We start from the raw sequence: 21,630 nt of genomic DNA on the forward strand, positions 1-21,630 counted from the left end.
GAACGCTTCGGCCTAGGAACTTCAAACTTGGCATGGTGATTGGTCATGACCAGCAGATGACCCCTATTGATTTTGGGGTCAAAGGTCAAGGTCACATTGACCTTGTATGTTAAAACGGTTTCCGATCAATAATAAGAGAACCCTTAGGCCTAGGAACTTCAACCTAGGCATGGTGATTGGTCATGACCAGCAGATGACCCCTATTGATTTTGGGGTCAAGGGGTCAAAGGTCAAGGTCACATTGACCTTGTAGGTAAAAACGGTTTCTGATCAATTTACTAAAAACGCCTAGGCCTAGGAACTTCAAACTTTGTATGATGATTGGTCGTGACCAGCAGATGACCCCTATTGAGTTTTGGGTCAAGAGGTCAAAGGTCAAGGTCATTACCAGTAGATACTTTATAACCCTTATTAATTGTTTGATCACTGGGTCAGAAGTCATGCATAATAACCTTATCACATGACTAATTGGCTGCTGATAGGGGGCATACATGTTTTACAAACATATCTTGTTATTAATGTGAAGCTACTTCATCACCTGCACATCATGGCAGATGGTAACATCAGCAAGTGGAGGCAAGTTATTCACTCGGTCATTAGTATAGGAAGACTCAGGATTTAATGTTGACAGAAGTGTGCAACTGATTCGGACTTCAATTTTTCAGTATGCAAGCTTGATGGCTTTCTCATATAGCTTTGATATGTGTTGTATTAGCAATTAATTAACCATCAAGAAATGGCATGCCCCTGCCATTTGACAACAAAGTACAACCTTGACCTGGGCGTTACATGACACCCTCAGAACCAGGTGAAGACATCTGAGGAAAGCAGACATACATTATTCGACATTTCACCTCTGAAGTGGGACAAAGACCTTGAAGATTTAGACATGGGCCTTTCGCACGGCAAATACTCCGACTGTGGTAGACACTTTTTTTGCCCACAATTTAGCTCATATAGTGCTGAATCAGGAAAGATGATTTTGACTAACCTTAGGTGTTACAAACTTAAAGATCAACTAGAAATGTGTCCATAGGACACGGATGCCCCCAAACACCACTGTTCTGTCAATCTTATGACTCTAGGTCAAATATTTTTTTGGACTACATGTGCCACAAGTTGAAAACTAAAAATCAACAAAGTGCCATAATTCTGTTAAATTTAATAGCAGCAAAAATTCCTTCCTTTACTACCATCTAGACATTAAGGTTGTTAATCCCTGGAAGTTTAAGCAAAATCTGCCATCCGGTTTAAGAGGAGTTGCGTTCACAAAATTTCTACATAGTATATAGTGAAAAAATCAACAAAGGGCCATAATTCTGTTAAATTTAGTAGCAGCAAAAATTCCTTCCTTTACTATCATCTACACATTAAGGTTGTTCATCCCTGAAAGTTTAAGCAAAATCTGCCATCCGGTTTAAGAGGAGTTGTGTTCACAAAATTTCTACATAGTATATAGTGAAAAAATCAACAAAGGGCCATAATTCTGTTAAATTTGGTCGCAACAAAAATTCTTTCCTTAACTACCATCTACACATTAAGGCTGTTCATCCCTGTAAGTTTAAGCAAAATCTGCAATCTGGTTTAAGAGGAGTTGCGTTCACAAGATTTCGGGACGTACGGACTGACGGACAAGTGCAACACTAGCTATATGCTCCCACATTGTGGGGGCATAAAAACACCTAAACTGCTGGAGCTAATTGCATAATAATTGGCTCCAGTAATTTGAATTACCCATTAAGTCCCCTCATGATCACAATATTTCAACAATCCATCAACTAATGACAAAGTTATAAAGCCAGGCAAGATATTGCAACAATCTATCAAGTAAAGCCTGGCAGAAATTGATTATAGACATCCAAGTATGACCTTGACTCTGAAGATGCTGATGTGGGTCTTTTACACAACATATTGATCACATGTTCCACTCTAGTTTTTAAACTTCATCTTGCTTGTAGAAGTATAAATGGGCCAGACACAAATATCAGCTAGGGACCTTGGTTTTGAAAATAACAAATGATCAAGTGCAGCACTTTATTTTTAAATCTCATCAGACTCTAAACAGCACTTCAGCCTATATCGTCACCTTGGAGCAAAAAGTAATGTAACTGACATTTTTTGAGAAAATCACTTTTTGTCATTATTTGGTTAGAAATACAAACTTTCACCAGTCTCTGAAGTTTAGAAGCTGAATTTTGATAAAAAATGACTTTTTTGGCATAAAAATAAAAAATGTAAGTGCAGCTTCAGAATTTGTTGGTGCAAAAACTACAGTAAGTACACTTACATGAGTTTTTGCGCCAATGTTTATACAGATAAGTTGAAAATAATTTGATGCAAAAAGTATTGTAACTGCATTAAAATATTTCACTACTGCATTATTAAATAGCAAAATTATTTCTAAAATACAAATTTTATATATAAATCTACTTTAGGAAACTAACATTTAAAGAAAATGTTTTATTTTAATTTAACAACAAACAATATAGCTAGGAATATTTCAGTATTCAAATTTTGTTGATATTTTTAAATGATTCAAGTAATATAAGAGCTGTCATTGATTCGGTGGAAAACAAATTTATGATGAAAAAATTTTGATGATACACAGATATATTGATAATTACGTACTACTTGTCTCTTAATTCTTTTTCATAATTGTTTAAATGCTTTCAGTAAAAACATGGTCTTTTCATAAATGTGAATGCCCATTGCATGATTTTTGCTACCAATTTTTTGTCATCACTGGCTCACTGCCATGAAATATGCTTCTGCATAATTATGTTTTGGTTGAATTTTCATAATTTCTAGACATTCAATTATTAAATCAAAATTATCGATTGTCTAAAACAAAAAATTATCAACGATACACATCAATATCATTTCTATTGATGACAGCTCTAAGTAATTTTTTTTTCAATTGTTTACTCAATTATTTATTATAAAAATAAAGATAAAACTTGCTTAGAAGATTTACATTCTTATTGCATTATATAAGGACAACTGCATTATAAAAATGTAACTGCAATTTCACTGTTTATAGCCCTGGAAAGAAACAGTTGCTAACATTGGTTTATCTTTTCTATTTTAATTTCTATAAAAACATGGCAGACAAAAGCATGTAATCTGTTTCAATAATATGTTGGTCAAAACCATAATTGCTAGTATGTTAAGTCTTATGTGGTGCATCTACAACTCCCATACATCTACAACTCTGCATTCATACATATAGAATGGGGTCTATTATCAAAAATTAGAATGACTCAGTTCATTCTCTATGTCGTGCAAGTAAACACTTTAATTAACAGAAAATCTCAATTTTCAAAGACCCAAACCACATTATGTCACAGAAATTAATCTAAATTTTTATATAAAATCAAAGGTATTAAACCATGGTAGTGATATGGTGTATAATGTTTAAAGTTTGGTGGCAGGAAATAAGACAATTTGAATTCAATAAATCAAAATTTTGAAAAGAAGAAGCAATGAAAACAAAATTATATATAAAAATTGAAGTCTGTTCATGAGATATAATATAAAAGGATCTCACTGGGATATGTTGGACAAGAAAAGTTTAGGATTCTTAGCAGGTTCATCCAAAATCTCGACTACATCCAACCAAAATGTTCAGAAAAGTTCAAGATTCCTAGTGGTTTTATCCAAAATCTCAAAGTCTATGTCCCTGTGATGGTTGGATATTATTGAGACATAGATATTATGATATATAGATCTCCAAATGCCCCTTTTTATAACAAATACATAAATAAACTGTACCATTAGAAAATGACAACAGTAAAAAACATGGTTAATAAGTTGTCACGTACTTCACTTCAGTGTTGTTATGTTTTTTCTGGTCCTCTGTAATCATTGATTCCAGCACTTTTAAGTGTTGAAAATTGAGTACAGCTTAAGTCGGTGCTAGGGGGCGTGAGGGATGTTGCACTTTTCATTATTGCTCATGTACAGACTTAATCAAGTGAGTCTGCAGTTTTCATGTAATTTTGTTGTGATTAATGCTTACATTTACTTTGAAATTAAAAAAAATACACTGCTTTGGATTTACTGTTACTGTTTAAAATTAATTTTAAAATATTCAGTTTTTAAACTTCCTTTCATATGTTTAATGTATTAAATGTGGTTCATAATCCACAATGACCTATTTTAAACAAACCTTACAATTAATTTGTTTGTAATAAACATCTTTCAATGTCTATGCAATGCAGTAACTTCGATACTTAAAATTAAAGTTAGTGCAAAAACTATGGTAAGTGCACTTACATCACTTTTTGCGTTTAAAATCACAGTGCAAAAAGTCATGTAAGTGTAGAAGAATGTCTAATTACTTTTTATACATAAATGAATAATTGTAATGTTTAAAACCAATTTAATAATACTTATTAATGATATTTTAACATTATTGTCTGGAATTAAAAGGGTTTACTCAAAATGAACAAATCAGTTTTTTGTGTCTCCTGTAAAATTTCAAAAATGTCAGTTACAGTACTTTTTGCGCCAAGGTGACGATATGACGTACAGTTCAATCCCTGAATTTATTTGTTTGTTTGTTTGATTGGGTTTTACGTCACACCGACACAGTATAGGTCATTTGGCGACGTTCCAGCTTTACTGGTGGAGGAAGACCTCAGGTGCCCTTCCATGCATTATTTCAGGCACAAACGGGCACCTGAGTAGAACCACCGACGTTCCGTAAGCTAGCTGGATAGCTTCCTCACATGAAAGAATCCAAAGTCCCTGTCGGGATTCAAACCCACAGCGGTGAGGGGCAAGTGGTTTGAAGTCAACGACTTTAACCACTCGGCCACGGACGCCCCAATCCCAATCCCTAGAGATATGGCACACCATCTATTTATGGTGCTCTTATGTAACAATTTTTTTCTGAAGCAGAAGTAATGGACTGGACACAATTCAACAATACCAAGGGTTATATTACAAATACACATTCAATCCTCAGCTGTGACCATGCACCTTGGACTTAAACATGTGAAGTTAAAATTTTTTTTCCGATCCCTTCATGCATGCAGAAGCTATGGACCGGACCCTTCATGAAGAACATACTTTCTCGAAAATGCACACAGACAAATGAAACATTAAATGGCTCCATAATGTACCAGTTGATTAATTAGGTAAGATAATTAAAGGCTGAGAATATGTAACAGTTTTTATTTTCTAAACGTTAATACATTACAATTATCATTTCAGTTTTACACTTCTCTTGATACCAGCTCGGATACCAGAAATCTCTCCACCATACTTGTGCATCTCTGTTCTTGGTTCTCTGTACTGTTAAACAAAAACAATTTATGACAGCAACTTATAATCATATAATTTAATTGAGACAATTCAATTACAAGAGTATGATTTAAGTGAACATAATTTGTCTTCTTTCATCATAGGCAAACATGTTAAATGATTCTTTGAAAAATTCATGCCATAATGATTTCAAATATGGAGTCAATTTTATTTTAACATTGTAAATATACCAAGTTAAAATTCTATCATGGCAAATGTTATAGGCATATAACATTCAAATACTGAACACATCATTTGTGTTCTATACATATATATCCTGATCAGAAACAATACAAAGGCTGGTGATTATTTATAAACTCCCAATACTGGCCAAGTAAATTAACTTATTTGCTATTATTTTCCTCAGATTTTAAATCATTTAACATCAAAGTTATAAAATTATCTCAATTTATGTAATTGACTTATACCTGTCCTTTCCTCCTTATTTTTGCCTTTCTGTATTTCATTCTGTGTTTTACACGTGGATTACGTAACTCTTTCTTCTTGTGAGCTGTCAGCCCCTTGTTCTTCTCAATCTGATCACAGAAATAGAGAATGTCTCAACAAAATGAAATAAAAAATATTTACAGTTTCCCTTTAATTTTCTAACATTTGTAGGATATCATTTGTAGGATACTTAACATTTCTGAAATGGAGCTAAATTTCTAGTCTTTTGTCCTAGCATAATTATAAAATATAAGATCAAAAATACATCAAAATCCACTATTAATATTTGATTCAAACTAGAGCTTATAGAGAAAAGATTTTGATAAAATGCTTATAATTTCAGTTATTGTTGTCTGAAAAACAATTTCAAAGAAATTACTTAAAACTTGGATCTGTAAACATATAGACTCTATTGAACTTCAGTTAACGCATATAAAACAAACCTGGTAAGATATTCCTCTTTTACCATCCATATCTTCATCACCGTCATCCTGCTCTTCATTGTTATCCTCACCTTCCTTATCACTGTAAATGGATAATATTGACATTGTTACTGCATTGTTTCATACAACATTTTTACCTATGAAAAACATAAATGTCCCAAAAACAACTTCAAGTTGTGACTTTTGACATAAATTTAATTTTTAACACTTGAATGTAAGAGTTACAGGCAAGGTCTGACTCATCTAGAATGTCACAAAATTCTAAAATATTTAATGGAAAATGCCCATGAATAATATCAAATAAATTTTATTTTTGGTTTAATAAAAATTGAAAACTTTGATAGGGTAAAAAATCCCTGACACATCAATGGTTCATATTATAACAGGATTTCAAGCAAACTGTACATGCAGTTTCATTCAAGTTTATTTTAATTTACAGAATTTATGCTTGTATTTGCCTGATAAAAGTCAATAATGCTTGGTATCTTTAAAACAAATCCTCTTTTATTTACCTTTCCCTGTCTTGTTCCTCGTCTTCATCAGATAGTTCGGGTCTACCAGCTTTCATCATTTCATAATATTCTAAAGCTTCTCTCTCTCCTTTAGTCTCATACCTCTTCTCATTCTACAATTATTAGTAGAAATAGTATTACATTGACTTACAAATACAACCCTAAATACACATAAAAATATTTTTAATTGGATACCTTTGGAAGTTTAGGAAACAGAACTTAAATTCTTAATTAAAAATAAAAAAGACATAGCATAAAGTAAATATCTATGCTCAACATAGTTGCCCTTGATGATAACCAATAATATTGATCCTGAAAATATGTACGAGGTTTCAAGAGAATAGCTTCAGTGGTTCATGAGTTATGAAGTTACAGGCAGAAAATAAACCAATGTGTTTACCTATTATCTCTAATTGTAATAATTTGAAACTTCAAAATGTTAGTGTGACCTTGACCTTTGAAGTAGGGACGCGACACATTGTCTTGATGTGGTAGACATTTGTGCCAAGCTATTTCAAAATCCCTTAATGTATGACAAAGTTACAGTCCGTACAGGAAAGAAGTGGGGATGCACAGACAGACGTACTTACAAAATGGTACTTATGTGACTTTTCCTTTGATCTTTTTAGCCATTTTTTAGTCAAACAAGGCTTAATAAAAGTCACACAAGTAAAAACGGAATGAATATGATCAAAGAGAATTTACTGTTACCTATTGTTCTCCAAGTCACACAAGTACCTCTGGGTTTGTACAGACAGACAATGTGATTCTAATATGCAGCCCTTTGGGGGGCATAAAAATATATATTAATGATAAACTCAAAAGACTTACCTTACTATCTTCCTTAACAGCACCTGGAGTTACGACCTTTTCTTTATGTTTCTTTGCATGTGCTTTTCTGTCCTTTTCTTTAATTCTACCAAAATAATAAACATCACTTAACTAAAAACATTATCCAATCTTTTATGAAGACTGTCAGTAAAGTGGCATTACCATGGGATCCTGGCAACAGTCTTCTGGTTTTGGTGAGACACATTTTGATCTTGTTTAGTGATTTTTTTTTATACTTTACAAGTACTTTACTAGTATCATATATAGTACATGAAAATTAAACATAAACCCAAGACTTGATGTTATTTATCCCAGGAAATTAAATCTTATTGTAGACACATCAATATTGGCAAAAACAGTTTATGTCAAAATGAAGTAATAGTTACTGACAAATGAAAAACCATGTAATAGTTACTGACAAATAAAAAACAATGTAATAGTTACTGACAAAAGAAAACCAATCATTTTGCAAACAAGAAACATGGCAATGCCATGAAACCAGGTTTTCAATTATCACCATTGTAGATAAATATGTTGTATTTGAAATACAAATACAAGCAACAAACAATGTAACTATGTGCAATGTTAAACATGAATAATGTAGGAGGAATTGCCACAGAGGAAGTGTTCACTATAATTATATTCTGTATAAGGAAAAAAAACAAAGGGCCATAATTAAAAAAAAAATTATTCAATCACAAAACCCCGACAATATGCGCCAGGGCACTGGATGACAAAGCTTCAGTAACTGTGAAAGTTTGAACAAAATCCGTTGAGAAATGTAGGAGTTCAGCACAGAAGAATTTTTCACTATATATTCTGTATAAGGAAAAAAACAAAAAAACACAAAACCCCGATAATGAGAGCCAGGGCACTTGATAACAAAGCTTCTGTGAAAGTTTGGTCAAAATCTGTTAAGAAATGTAGAAGTTGCCGGGGTAAAAATTGTTCACTATATAATCTGTATAAGGAAAAAAACAAAGGGCCATAATAAGGTCAAATATTATACAATCACAAAACCCTGACAATATGCCCCAAGGCACTTGATGACAAAGCCTCTGTGAAAGTTTGGTCAAATTCCGTTGAGAAATGTAGGAGAAGTTGCCAGGGTAAAAATTGTTCACTATAATTATATCCTATATTGGGAAAATAAACAAAGGGCAATAATTTGGTCAAATATTATCCAATCACAAAACCCCGACAATATGCGCCAGGGCACTTGAGTACAAAACCTCTGTGAAGGTTTGGTCAAAATCCATTGAGAAATGTAGGAACAGTTGGACACAGAAGAAATTATTCACTATATATTCTATATAAGGAAAAAAAACAAAGGGCCATAATTAGGTCAAATATTATCCAATCACAAAACCCTGACAATATGCACCAGGTCACTTGATGACAAAGCTTCTGTGAAAGTTTGGTCAAAATCCGTTGAAAAATGTAGAAGTTGCCGGGGTAAAAATTGTTCACTATATAATCTGTATAAGGAAAAAAACAAAGGGCCATAATAAGGTCAAATATTATACAATCATAAAACCCTGACAATATGCCCCAAGGCACTTGATGACAAAGCCTCAGTGAAAGTTTGGTCAAATTCCGTTGAGAAATGTAGGAGAAGTTGCCAGGGTAAAAATTGTTCACTATAATTATATCCTATATTGGGAAAATAAACAAAGGGCAATAATTTGGTCAAATATTATCCAATCACAAAACCCTGACAATATGCGCCAGGGCACTTGAGTACAAAACCTCTGTGAAGGTTTGGTCAAAATCCATTGAGAAATGTAGGAACAGTTGGGCACAGAAGAAATTATTCACTATATATTCTATATAAGGAAAAAAAACAAAGGGCCATAATTAGGTCAAATATTATCCAATCACAAAACCCTGACAATATGCGCCAGGTCACTTGATGACAAAGCTTCTGTGAAAGTTTGGTCAAAATCCGTTGAAAAATGTAGGAGAAGATGCGCACAGAAGAAATTGTTTACGCCCGCCCGTCCGCCCGCCCGCCGACATACCTCAATCTTATAACCACTTTTTTCCTTCGGAAAACCTGGTTAATAAAACAATGAAACAAAACACTTTCATATTTTAAAATTTATGTTTGTACACATCACAACATATTAAGCTTAAATATACTAATAGTGAGATACAATCAGGTAATGTCAGATACACATATGTGACTGGGGAAGAAGATAAAACTTACCATGTTAATTTGTCCCAAAACTGAAGGCATTTGTTAGAACATTAGATGTTCATTATCAAGATAGGTTTATAAAATATATTATATAAGACATACCTGACAAAAGTTCTTGTTTTCTCTATGTTCTTGTCAAATTCTACATCTTCACCATTGTTAAGTTTCTCTACTATTTCATCTATCTCCTCTTTCATCTGTTCATCTAGTGGTTCCAATTGCTTCATTATCTAATAACAATACATAATATATATACATGCAATTTGTAATACATGGTAATTTTGCTCTCTACAACTTTAATTAGTTATACAATTTGTGCTTTACCTGTGTCAAAAACAATTTGAACAGATTAGTAAACATGTTGACCCTACATATAACAAAATGTTGTTTATCCTAAACAAGGTATTAGAGATTTTCATTTCGTATATAAATCAAGTAGAATGGAAGTGTGCATGTTTTTTTTCTATTACAATAATGCACCCCTCCTCCACTGTTCTTATTCCCTCATGTACAATTTACAGTTATGTTATGATGTCCACCATAATTTGTTCATTCCAGATAAATGCGTTTACCCTCTTATCATCAGTACATTCAACAACTAGGTTACTGAATGAAAATTAACATTCTACAGTCTACAAAAATTTGTTATACACAAAATATTTGTGCGACTGATAAATGTATCAACAATTTTACTGTAGATTGGAATAGCCCTTTAGTCCAACAATGTTTTCTGACCCTTTTATCATACATAGGTATTAGAAAAAAAATATATCTTAATTTTGAGAGCTTTATGGAATAATATTGCATAGTACATGTATGCAAGTCATTCAGATGTTTGTGAACATGGCCTATGACTTTCATGATTATATTTCTGCAGAGCTGAACTCTATACCGTGCAATATCATACCATAATGCATTCAATATCAAGGTATATTTTCTAAATATAAACTAGCATCCAGTAAATCATACACTACAAGTCAATAACCAAGCAAGGTTTTGAATATTGTTAACAGTACAAGCCTGTTTATACCAGCTTCTTATGAAAGAAGCAAGAGAATATTAACAATTTGAACAAAAATAATCCTTCTTAAAATGGTCTTATTTTTATTTCAGGTTTTTTCTCCCCGTTTGTTTTTTCATTGCACCAACACAGTACAGGTAATATGGCGACTTTCAAGCTTTTCTGGTGGAGGAAGACCTTCCTGGTGCCCTTCCGGGCATATTTCAAGTATGAACAGGCACCTGAGTAAAAACAATAAAAAGACAAACATTAAAATGTGGTGCCACTTACATTTCTGTACTGTAACAATCTTTTGATGACAGGATGGTTATGTACTGGAGCTTGTTTAGCTTTCAACATCAAGTAGAACACAATATTGGTGCAGTAACTGAAATATAATAAAATATTGATACATTCACTAGAACATGAAACAAAATGCAATACAGGTACAGTAACTGAATTGAAACAGAAAACAGTATTGGTGCAATAACTATAAATTAAAACACAACACACTATTGGTAGCTAACTATTGGTGGAGTAACTGAACTGAAACTGAATATATTTACAATATTGGTGTAGTTAGGCTTTGTCAGCAGGTGATAATTTATTATGCACCATCAGAGATCGAAAATTCCAATTGTCGGCTCGTAATTACAAGTAGAATTTAAGAGAAATCTATGCAGGACGAGTAGAGAAATGTTGCCTGCACATTGGATTTAGAAGCTACTAGTCCTGCAGTATGAGTGACTCTAAAAATATTTTTCGATGCCTGACCATAATGACTTTGAGTTATGCTCTGGACAAAAAGTATGAAAATTTACAATAAAAAATAACTCCAAAATTATGCAAATGAAAATTTAAGTACTTAAGCAATACACTTCTTCTTGAGAGATCTATCCATCTATGAAGGTTGAATTCTAATACTATTTTAGTTATGATAATGGAGATTTGTATATTTAAGACAACATAAAAGTAACATATCAGAAAGTATTTAGGAAACTCGAACATTATCATATTGAACTACAGTAAGTGTCAAAACATAGAAGATTCATAAGACTTACTTCAAATCAAGTTTGAGTTTTGTAAGAACATAATCAACAGCTTTCCCTTTCAGGTCCTTCCTGTCTATCCAATCTTTCAAGGGGCATAACTTATCTTGTACTTCTGTCATCTACAATCATTAATTGATCAATTCATTAATCTTATTTACATCAGCAAATATATCATCATTAAATATTTTCAGTCATTTTTGTTAAAGCATATTCATTTTTAGGTCAATTAAGAAAAAGCTTGAAGCTTATTTGAAAAAATTCCTGAGTCCACTTTTAGTAATTTTTTACAGTATTAGTGTCATATGATAATCAGGAAATACAACCGTGATCCTAGCAGGCTTTGAACCTATGGCCCCTGGGTTGAGAGGCAGACATTTTAACTGTGATAATATTCATATAACAAACCATCATTATTACATTAAAAACAAACCTTAGATTTAAAGTCTTCAATTAAGGTGATCAGTTCTGGAGACTCTTTCTTCAGCAGCTGTAATAAACAAAACATTTAATGTTACAGCAGCTGTTAAAAAAGACCAACTATTCAATATTAAGAAGAATTTAAGTACACTTTTACATGCCAGTGAAAATACAATAAAACATGCTTTATTTGCGTTGCTTACAATTTTCATCTGAAGTTTGAAGTTAATCAGTTAACCGGAGTGTTAATGTCTCAAATTGTAAACTTCTCTTTTTGTAGTCTTAAGATATATTTTACATTTTTATGTTCATGTTTGTATTTGGAAAATATTTTTTTCTTGAAAAAGCAATATTAAATTTACCTTTATTTTTTCTCTCTTTGACAATTTGGAGAGATCTTTTACAATCTTCTGTTCTTTCTCTGAGGTATCCTTCACTTTCTCTGATGGCTGTTTAGAGAAAAACAAACTTAGATAAACTTAATATTGAGTCACTTCAACATTAACATTGTTATTGTAAATTCCAGACTACAGTAAATATGAAGTTTTTAATTATTTTTTACTTCAAAAATCTCATTCAGTAATAGAACAGCACCATTATAGAGATAATGATCAAATGCTGGTACTAAATGCACTTATATCACAAGTTTCATCTTCTCTAAATCAAGCTCACTCCCAAAAATTCATCACAGAAACACTGACAACAGCTGTCTGAGAAGCAATACACTCCTCTTACAGAAAAGGGGACATTCTTTTCTCTTACGTCTAAAATGTACATCTCATTCAACAAAGTTTATTAAAAATAAGTATGAAATATCAAATAAGTTGTTTTGTGGCTTAATAAATTTGTTTTTAACTTAAAAATTATTTTTAGCTTTAACTAAAAAAGGAAAAAAAATCAAAATCACTTTCCACATTATCTATGATACAATTTTTGTATAGAATTATGACATTGAATGCATATAACATCTCCACATAAAAAGTATGACATCCTGGATAAGAGCATTGCTGCAACCATTCTGAAGCACTTACAAACAATATCAATCAGAAAATTTCAATACATAATGTAGACTCAACAAGATTGCATTTGAGAAAAATGCTATGCCACCGCATTAATACCTAAGCTCTAGGTCTTTAGGGCATTTACAAGAAGGTATTTTAAGTTTTTGAAGCCTTGTACCTTGTACCTACAGACAATAAGATTTTTTTATTTTTTACTATATGTATATATTGAAATTCAGTGACCCCCGGGGCGGGGGCAATTTTGACCCCAGGGCTATAATTTGAACAATCTTGCTAGAGGTTCACTACACAATGTTTCATGCAAAATATCTAACCTCTAGCATTTGTCAATTGCTAGAAGAATTTTTTTTAAAGTTTTTACTATATACATATAACGAAAACCAATGACCCCCGGGACAGGGCCGATTTTGACCCCAGGGCTATAATTTGAACAATCTGGGTAGAGGTCTACAACACAATGCCTTATGCTCTAGGCCTTTTGGGTCTTTACAAGTAGGTATTTAAAGTTTTTACTATATGTACATATAGTGAAAATCAATGACCCCCGGGGCAGGGCCGATTTTGACCCTAGGGCTATAATTTGAACAATCTTGGTAGAGGTCTACCAGGCAATGCCTTATGCAAAATATCTAAGCTCTAGGCTATTTGGGTCTTTACAATAAGGTATTTTAAGTTTTTACTATATGTACATATAGTGAAAATCAATGACCCCCGGGGCAGGGCCGATTTTGACCCCAGGGCTATAATTTGAACAATCTTGGTAGAGGTCTACCAGACAATGCCTTATGCAAAATATCTAAGCTCTAGGCCTTTTGGGTCTTTACAAGAAGATTTTTTAAGTTTATTCTTATAATTCCTTTTGGTTGCCATGGCAACCACATTTCTGCATGGAATGAAATTCTTTGAACAACTTTGGAAGCCCTTCACCAAAGGATCAATCCTGTCAAGTTTGGTTGAAATTGGACTATTGGTTTTTCACAAGAAGATTTTTTACGTTCACTATATAATCTATATAACAATGACCCGGGGCGGGGCCTATTTTTGACCCTAGGGCTATAATTTGAACAATGTTGGTAGAGGTCTACCAGACAATGCCTTATGCAAAAATATCTAAGCTCTAGGCTATTTGGGTCTTTACAATAAGGTATTTTAAGTTTTTTACTATATGTACATATAGTGAAAATCAATGACCCCGGGGCGGGGCCGATTTTGACCCAGGGCTATAATTTGAACAATCTTGGTAGAGTCTACCAGACAATGCCTTATGCAAAAATATCTAAGCTCTAGGCCTTTTGGGTCTTTACAAGAAGATTTTTTTAAATTTGTTCTTATAATTCCTTTTGGTTGCCATGGCAACCAGATTTCTGCATGGAATGAAATTCTTTGAACAACTTTGGAAGCCCTTCAACCGAAGGATCAATCCTGCCAAGTTTTGGTTGAAATTGGAACTACTGGTTTTTCACAAGAAGATTTTTTAAGTTCACTATATAATCTATATAACACACACACACACACACACACACACACAAACACAAACAAACACACACACACACAGGTGAATCGCTATATGCCACCGCATCGCAGATGCTGCGGTGGCATAATATAAACATAAAATAAAGATTGTTTTGACAATATATTTATACTAAACCTGAAAGATGTCCAGTCCGAAGTCCTGGTCATCAAGTTGTTCTGCCATCTGTTTTTGTAACCTAAGGGCTTCTTTTTCCTCGAGGACAGCCTCAGCATCATCTTCCTCCATGTCCTTCATATCTGTAAATATAACACCAACATTTATTTCTCTTATAATATCACTCTATACTAGATCATACTAAACTGTTAATCAATGCATTAATGGTGAAAGGATCAGACAGTTTATGTATTTACTATGCCTGTTTGAAGGTCAGATCATCTTGACTATTTAACTAGGAGGAAATTCACTATTTCCATTAGAGGTGGAGTTCAATGCTACAACAAATCAATTTATATTAGGCAAACGGATGACATTTTAACATGGTAATAACTTTCATCATATCAAAATAAGTTGAAGAAGTTGTTCTTGATCCACTCTTTAAGCATAGCTATTAAGTAGACGTATTTATAGTTTAGCACAATATTTCTACCTTAAATTACAGGGTAGTTATACTCACCAAAGTATCTGTATTTTAAAATATTTCTAATATTTTTCATGCATAATGAATGGCTTACATTCTCGATAAAAACTAAGACACTTGCTTTTTTCCTTTAATATAGTATGGTAATTTCTATCATAAAAACATGTACATACATACAAGATAAACACATATGCCAGAAGGCTATCCCTCATGCTGGCCATATTGCCTTACAGAGAATGAATTACTTCTCATATATACCTTATAATTAACATTTAAAACTCACCAATATCATCATCTCCATAATATTTACTTCTCCTACTTCCCCACGCTTTCTGGTCTGGCAATCCTGAAATAAACAATAATCAATATATAGTCACACTAAAAACAAATTTAAGTTAAAGGGTATAAAGCTATATCTTATAAAATATTATATTTTTTTTTTAATTTATCAACATAATAAGTATAGTAGTTCCATAATCTTATGTTCAATTCTAGACAGAGTTGTAACATAGAATGTCTCTGGTATTTAATACACATTATGACATGAATATAGTATGTAAACAGAATAACAATGTTTGGGATAAAAATATCATTCTGCTATTTCAACTAGGGTTTCATAACTAGTGCAATAATTTCATGTATGCGCCATTCGCTTTTAAGGCAATTTATACCATATATTTTTCATACAAGCATTTTGTAAGTATTATTTTTTAAATTTTTGCTGCAGATATATGGCTTTATTCTCTTTAAATAAAAAAGAACATGATACTTCAATACAAATCAAGATTATAATATATAAATAATAAATCATTTATAAAATTACCATCATCATCATCATCATCATCCCCAGATTGATCTTCAAGGTCGCTACCAAGGGCTTCTTTTTTCTCTAATTGTTTAACTCGTCTGAGCTGAGCCTTTAAATTACGAATTTCTTCATCGTCACTCTCCTCCGAGTCCAAGGCTAGAACTTCCTCCTGTAATGTAATAAGTGACCTACATACAAGTTAGAATTTTGTATAATCCTAAAATGTATAACATATCTAAATACAAGAACTTCTCATTTTTACCATTCTAATATGTAAATTCAGACACACAACCAGTTAAGAAGACATGTATATTTAACGTGTATACACAACCAGTTAAGAAGACATGTATATTTTACGTGTATACACAACCAGTTAAGAAGACATGTATATTTTACGTGTATACACAACCAGTTAAGAAGACATGTATATTTTACGTGTATACAGAACCAGTTAAGAAGACATGTATATTTTATGTGTATACAGAACCAGTTAAGAAGACATTTATATTTTACGTGTATACACAACCAGTTAAGAAGACATGTATATTTAACGTGTATACACAACCAGTTAAGAAGACATGTATATTTAACGTGTATACACAACCAGTTAAGAAGACATTTATATTTTACGTGTATACACAACCAGTTAAGAAGACATTTATATTTCACGTGTATACACAACCAGTTAAGAAGAACCATGTATATTTTACGTGTTACACAACCAGTTAAGAAGACATGTATTATTTTACGTGTATACACAACCAGTTAAGAAAGACATGTAATGATATTTAACGTGTATACACAACAAGTTAAGAAGACATGTATATTTAACGTGTAATAACATAACCATTAAGAAGACATTTATATTTAACGTGTTTACACAACCAGTTAAGGAAGACATCGTATAATTTCACGTTTATACCAACCAGTTATAAGACATTATAATTTAACATGAATATATAACCAGTTAACAAGACATATAAATGTCAGTACAATCAGTTAACAAGCTATGTAAATGTAGACACAATCAGTTAATACACATGAAGTGGTATACAACCAATTAACAAACCTCATCAGATTGTTGTATTTCCTCATCATGCCTGTATCCTTTATCTAGAAGAATCTGAAACAAACAAGAGACAATGTATGTTTCATTAATATATTGAGATGCAATATACTGTCGGAAATATTGGACACAAAAATATTCATTGATTACTTATTCATTCATCAAGTTTTTGAATTATTGTTGGAAAAGGACTTTTTACAGTACAGTATATAAAAGCTATATATTTCCTCCCTGTTAGTGTAGTTTACAAATTTATTGTCTGAATCCGTCCAAAATATCTGTATGAAAGAACTAAGATCACAAATATTTTCATCAATTAAGGCTGCATTGAAGTTTTAGTGAATTTCATAATATATGTATTTCTGATGCAATTATTTGATAATAAACCATACACAGACAGAGAAATGAAAAGTACAACAATTTTATCTACCTTTTCTTTATTAGCATGGAATTCGTCCACATCATCATATATATACTCCCTGGAATCTGGATCTGGCTCCTCACTATTTCCATACAACTTCTCATCATCCGAGGCATACTCCGGTACAAAGTCACTACTCCACTTATGAACCTTTGACTTCTTTTTCCGTGGGCCAGTTTTCTCTTCAACATCAATGTTCCTTTTTCCTCTATAGAGATAAAGAAATAAAAGTGATCAATGAGCCGTGTCATGACAAAACCAACAAAGTGGGTTTGCGACCAGCATGGATCCAGACCAGCCTGCCCATCTGTGCAGTCTGATCAGGATCCGTGCTGTTCGCTTACACACCCTATAGCAAGTAGAGAAACTGATAGCGAACAGCATGGATCCTGATCAGACTGCGCAGATGCGCAGGCTGGTCTGGATCCATGCTGGTCGCAAACCCACTATGTTGGTTTTGTCATGAAACGGCTCAAATATAGATATGTACCTACAATATACATGTACTTAGTTTTAATTTGTTTATCATTCTGGCTGTTACACATATTTGGTAATATCTCGACAGTCAATCTACCAAACCAGCTTTCTAGCATAACTAACCGGTAATTATTAATTTGTCCACAAGTGACAAATACTTATCCCACATGATTTCTGAATCATAAGACAAAAGATAGGCTTAACCTAAAAACACATTCTGCAATTAGTATTGAAATTACTTCTAGAAAATTTTATAGTTCAGAAAAATGCATTTATAATCTTATTCTTTCAATAAATAAAATTAAGATCCTTTACTGCATATTCACAAGAGGGGTGGCACAAAATGCCAAAATATTGCCCAAATATCACACATATATAAACTTTAAGTTTGTTTGTTTGTTTGTTTGTTTCATTTTACGCCTTTTTCCAACAGTATTTCAGTCATATAGGCGGGTAGTTTCCTAACCATCGTTCCTGGAGAGTTACACCAGTACTAGACAACCTTCCTCCGCGCTAAATAAACTTTAGGTAAAATATGGCTAAAATATTTACGTGCAATGATTTAAAATATCCAGAATTTTCTCATATAAACAATAAAATGCAGAAACCCTGCACCACTGCATGAAGAGTTTCAAATTGTGATAAACATAATATCACTTGTATTATTTCTTTTTCACTTAGAATTCATATTATACATAGGAACTTGAAATTTTATAATGATTATGTAAACAATTATTATGAATGTTTTTTTTTTACTCTGATTTTCTTTAAAATAAAAACCGCATTCTTAATTTAGATAAACAAACAAAATAAATGTATTGATATGTATTGAAAAAAAATTACAGTAAGTTACCTACAGAGGTCCACATAATTACACTGTTGCTGTGCTTCTGAATTTTACTTATTATGACTATGTGTACAAGATTAGTAAAATATCGTATTTCAAGTCATTGTACATAAAATATTTTAGCTTTATTTTACTGAAAGTTACTATGTTTATGATATTTGGGCAATATTTCCAGTCGTTTTTCTCCTTTAATTGGGAAGAGGCCTTAACCTCTTGATCTTGGGAAAAAGTATTGCTAAAATTGCTAATTTTGGAATTTAAAAAAACTTGTGTAAGTTCAGACATTTTGGAAAACTGCATTCAAAATGAGCAGTTTTAAAAGCCAAAAACTGCCCCTTTTTAAAAACATTTCACAATTTTAAAAAGTTTCACCCCCAGGACCCCCAAAACGGTTCACACCTTCTCCTATTTTTTTAAATTTTTATAGGGGATTTAAATCCCCAATTTTTTTAATTCGAAGTTTGCAGAAAAATAAAACTTTACAGAGAACATAGGGCATGAAAAATGGGAGACCATCAGACAATTTTTGCCCTCTAATTTGCTAATGCAAACATAGCAATTTATTGAGCATTGTTTATACGACACCTGCCCCCTTTTTTCTGTTTCAGAAACCCCTGTAAAATTACTTGCATTTTAATTAATAACAAACCCGAAGCCCCAAAAATAAACGGCTATAAAAGTTTTTGTTTGCACCCAAATTAATAAATCGGCGCCTCTTTTTATGTTTTTTTAATAGATGGAAACAGATTGACAGATGGTAATTCATTAAAACTGAATTAATTAAACACCTGTTAAAATGTGGCAAAAATGTAGAATTAATCTGTTTTAGCAATTGGTAATTTTTAATTGTTTTGTGTACTTAACTCTCAATATTATTATCAATTCTATAAAAAAAAAATATGTATATAACATCCAGGAGGTGGAAAGACCAAGGCCTACATGTCCAGGGGGTGAAAAGTCCTAAAATCGAATATAATGCATACAAGGAAGACATATAATCAGAATGAATTATCAGCACAGCAAAAGATAAGCTTTGAAAGTGAATTGGGTATTACTCCATCATTTCATGTGGAATTCGGTATTGGTTCCATTTAATTGGGTATTCTAAAATCTGTTACCCTATGATTATAAGATCAATTGGGTATTCAATTATGAGGATATAAATTTCATGGTTTATTTGTTTTTTAATTATTATAATTTACATGATCACCCCGGATGTGCCGATGTGCCAGTTTTATTGACATTCCGGAATATCACAAATAAAACATTATCAAGAATATTCAAATAACTTCGTTTTCTGGAGGATTTTTAATTATTTAGAAATGTTATGTTTCAAAGCTTCTTTTGTTCCCTATAATGAATGTACGACCCATATTGTTTTCAGAGCGTCTATTGATACAAGTTATGGACCTACTTATCGATGGTCTCCGCAAAATGTTATGTTTCAAAGCTTCTTTTGTTCCCTATAATAAATTGTACAACCCATATTGCTTTCAGAGCGTCTATTGATACAAGTTATTCGCATTGGACATACTAATTGATGGTCTCCGCAAAAACAACGGTCTCTGCTGGTCTGTCGATAAGTAAGCCCTAAATTAACTGTTGGTTGAAATGACAAAGACATGGTAAAATAATTTATAATTCTAAAAAAAATTTAAACAAAGTGTATAATTATCTAAAGAAATAGGTTGATTTCACAAAAGATTAAAAGACGATATACGGAGTTTTAAAGTCACTGAAGTACCTTCATATGTAAATTTAATGTCATTTATTACTCAAATACCATTTAACTGTTAAATTTTATTTATTATACACTGTTGTTTTGGGATTAAAAGTTCAAACGTCGGTCTACCGCACATTTTTATTGCAAGGATGAAATCTCACTTTTTAGGCATTTTTCCTGTTCCCGTGTAAGTTAGCAATAAATAAAATGCCAAACTTTTTCCGATAGACCACTCTTTTTATTTGTTTACACGTGTTTTAGGGTCCCTTTTTTATTTATTATTGTTTCACATGCTGAAAATTGTTGTTGTTGTTTTATTAATACACTAAGTTATCGTATACGTACAGTACCGTATAAGGTTGAACACCACTAAACACTTTCATTTTATAATCAATCATTCTTCAGTGATCCTCAATAATAAAGTCCTACAAATTAATAATTATTTAAAAGTCTTGAAACATATTTTCTACGTTAACCATTGAAATGAGGAAACTAAAAGATATCTTAAAATTCGATCCCAAATCAGTAGTTTTTATTATAAAAAAACATTTTGTAAGTTCTGTACTGTACTGCAGTACTGTAAACCATGTAGCTAAATATAGATAAAATCCATATATCACCCGCAACATACAGTCACTCACCGTGTGTGTGTGTGCGTGCGTGCGTGCGTGTGTGTGTGCGTGCGTGTAATATTGCTCAGCCCATTTTTGACATACGTTTTAATTTTTATGATTCCGAAATTGTTAAATTTAGTTTTGTTCAAAATGGCATGTTTTTCTTAGTTTCAAATTATATCATTCAAACAATCCATTTTTCTCATTTCTCGGTACAATATTTATCACATTCACTCAAAACCATCAAATATTTTTTATATAACTTTTAAAAATTGATCTTTAATCGGATACCGGAAATGATTCAAAAATGGACGAACATTACACCGAATTTT

At 32.2% G+C, this 21,630-nt stretch overlaps 1 protein-coding gene across 4 annotated transcripts; it reads right to left on the reverse strand.

Moving 5' to 3' along the window:
• Positions 1 to 5,162: 5,162 nt before the first annotated feature.
• On the reverse strand, positions 5,163 to 21,005 carry LOC132758336 (something about silencing protein 10-like). Of its 4 annotated transcripts, none has more exons than XM_060749948.1 (16): positions 20,846 to 21,005; positions 17,647 to 17,845; positions 17,220 to 17,273; positions 16,178 to 16,319; positions 15,626 to 15,688; positions 14,880 to 15,001; positions 12,572 to 12,658; positions 12,223 to 12,279; positions 11,802 to 11,911; positions 11,032 to 11,128; positions 9,843 to 9,970; positions 7,541 to 7,625; positions 6,710 to 6,822; positions 6,198 to 6,279; positions 5,736 to 5,843; positions 5,163 to 5,298 (listed from the first exon to the last, which is right to left on the reverse strand). In XM_060749948.1, the coding sequence occupies exons 1-16, from the start codon at positions 20,854 to 20,856 to the stop codon at positions 5,209 to 5,211; spliced, it is 1,548 nt and encodes a 515-aa protein (XP_060605931.1). In that variant the 5' UTR covers positions 20,857 to 21,005; the 3' UTR covers positions 5,163 to 5,208. The 4 variants fall into 4 exon arrangements, with proteins under 4 accessions (XP_060605931.1, XP_060605930.1, XP_060605929.1 ...); XM_060749947.1 differs by having other exon boundaries at positions 16,172 to 16,319; XM_060749946.1 differs by having other exon boundaries at positions 16,169 to 16,319.
• Between the last annotated feature and the right edge of the window lie 625 nt (positions 21,006 to 21,630).

Source organism: Ruditapes philippinarum, unplaced genomic scaffold (assembly GCF_026571515.1).
Source record: "Ruditapes philippinarum isolate M1 unplaced genomic scaffold, ASM2657151v2 ctg667_1_1_1_1, whole genome shotgun sequence".
Taxonomy (NCBI): domain Eukaryota; kingdom Metazoa; phylum Mollusca; class Bivalvia; order Venerida; family Veneridae; genus Ruditapes; species Ruditapes philippinarum.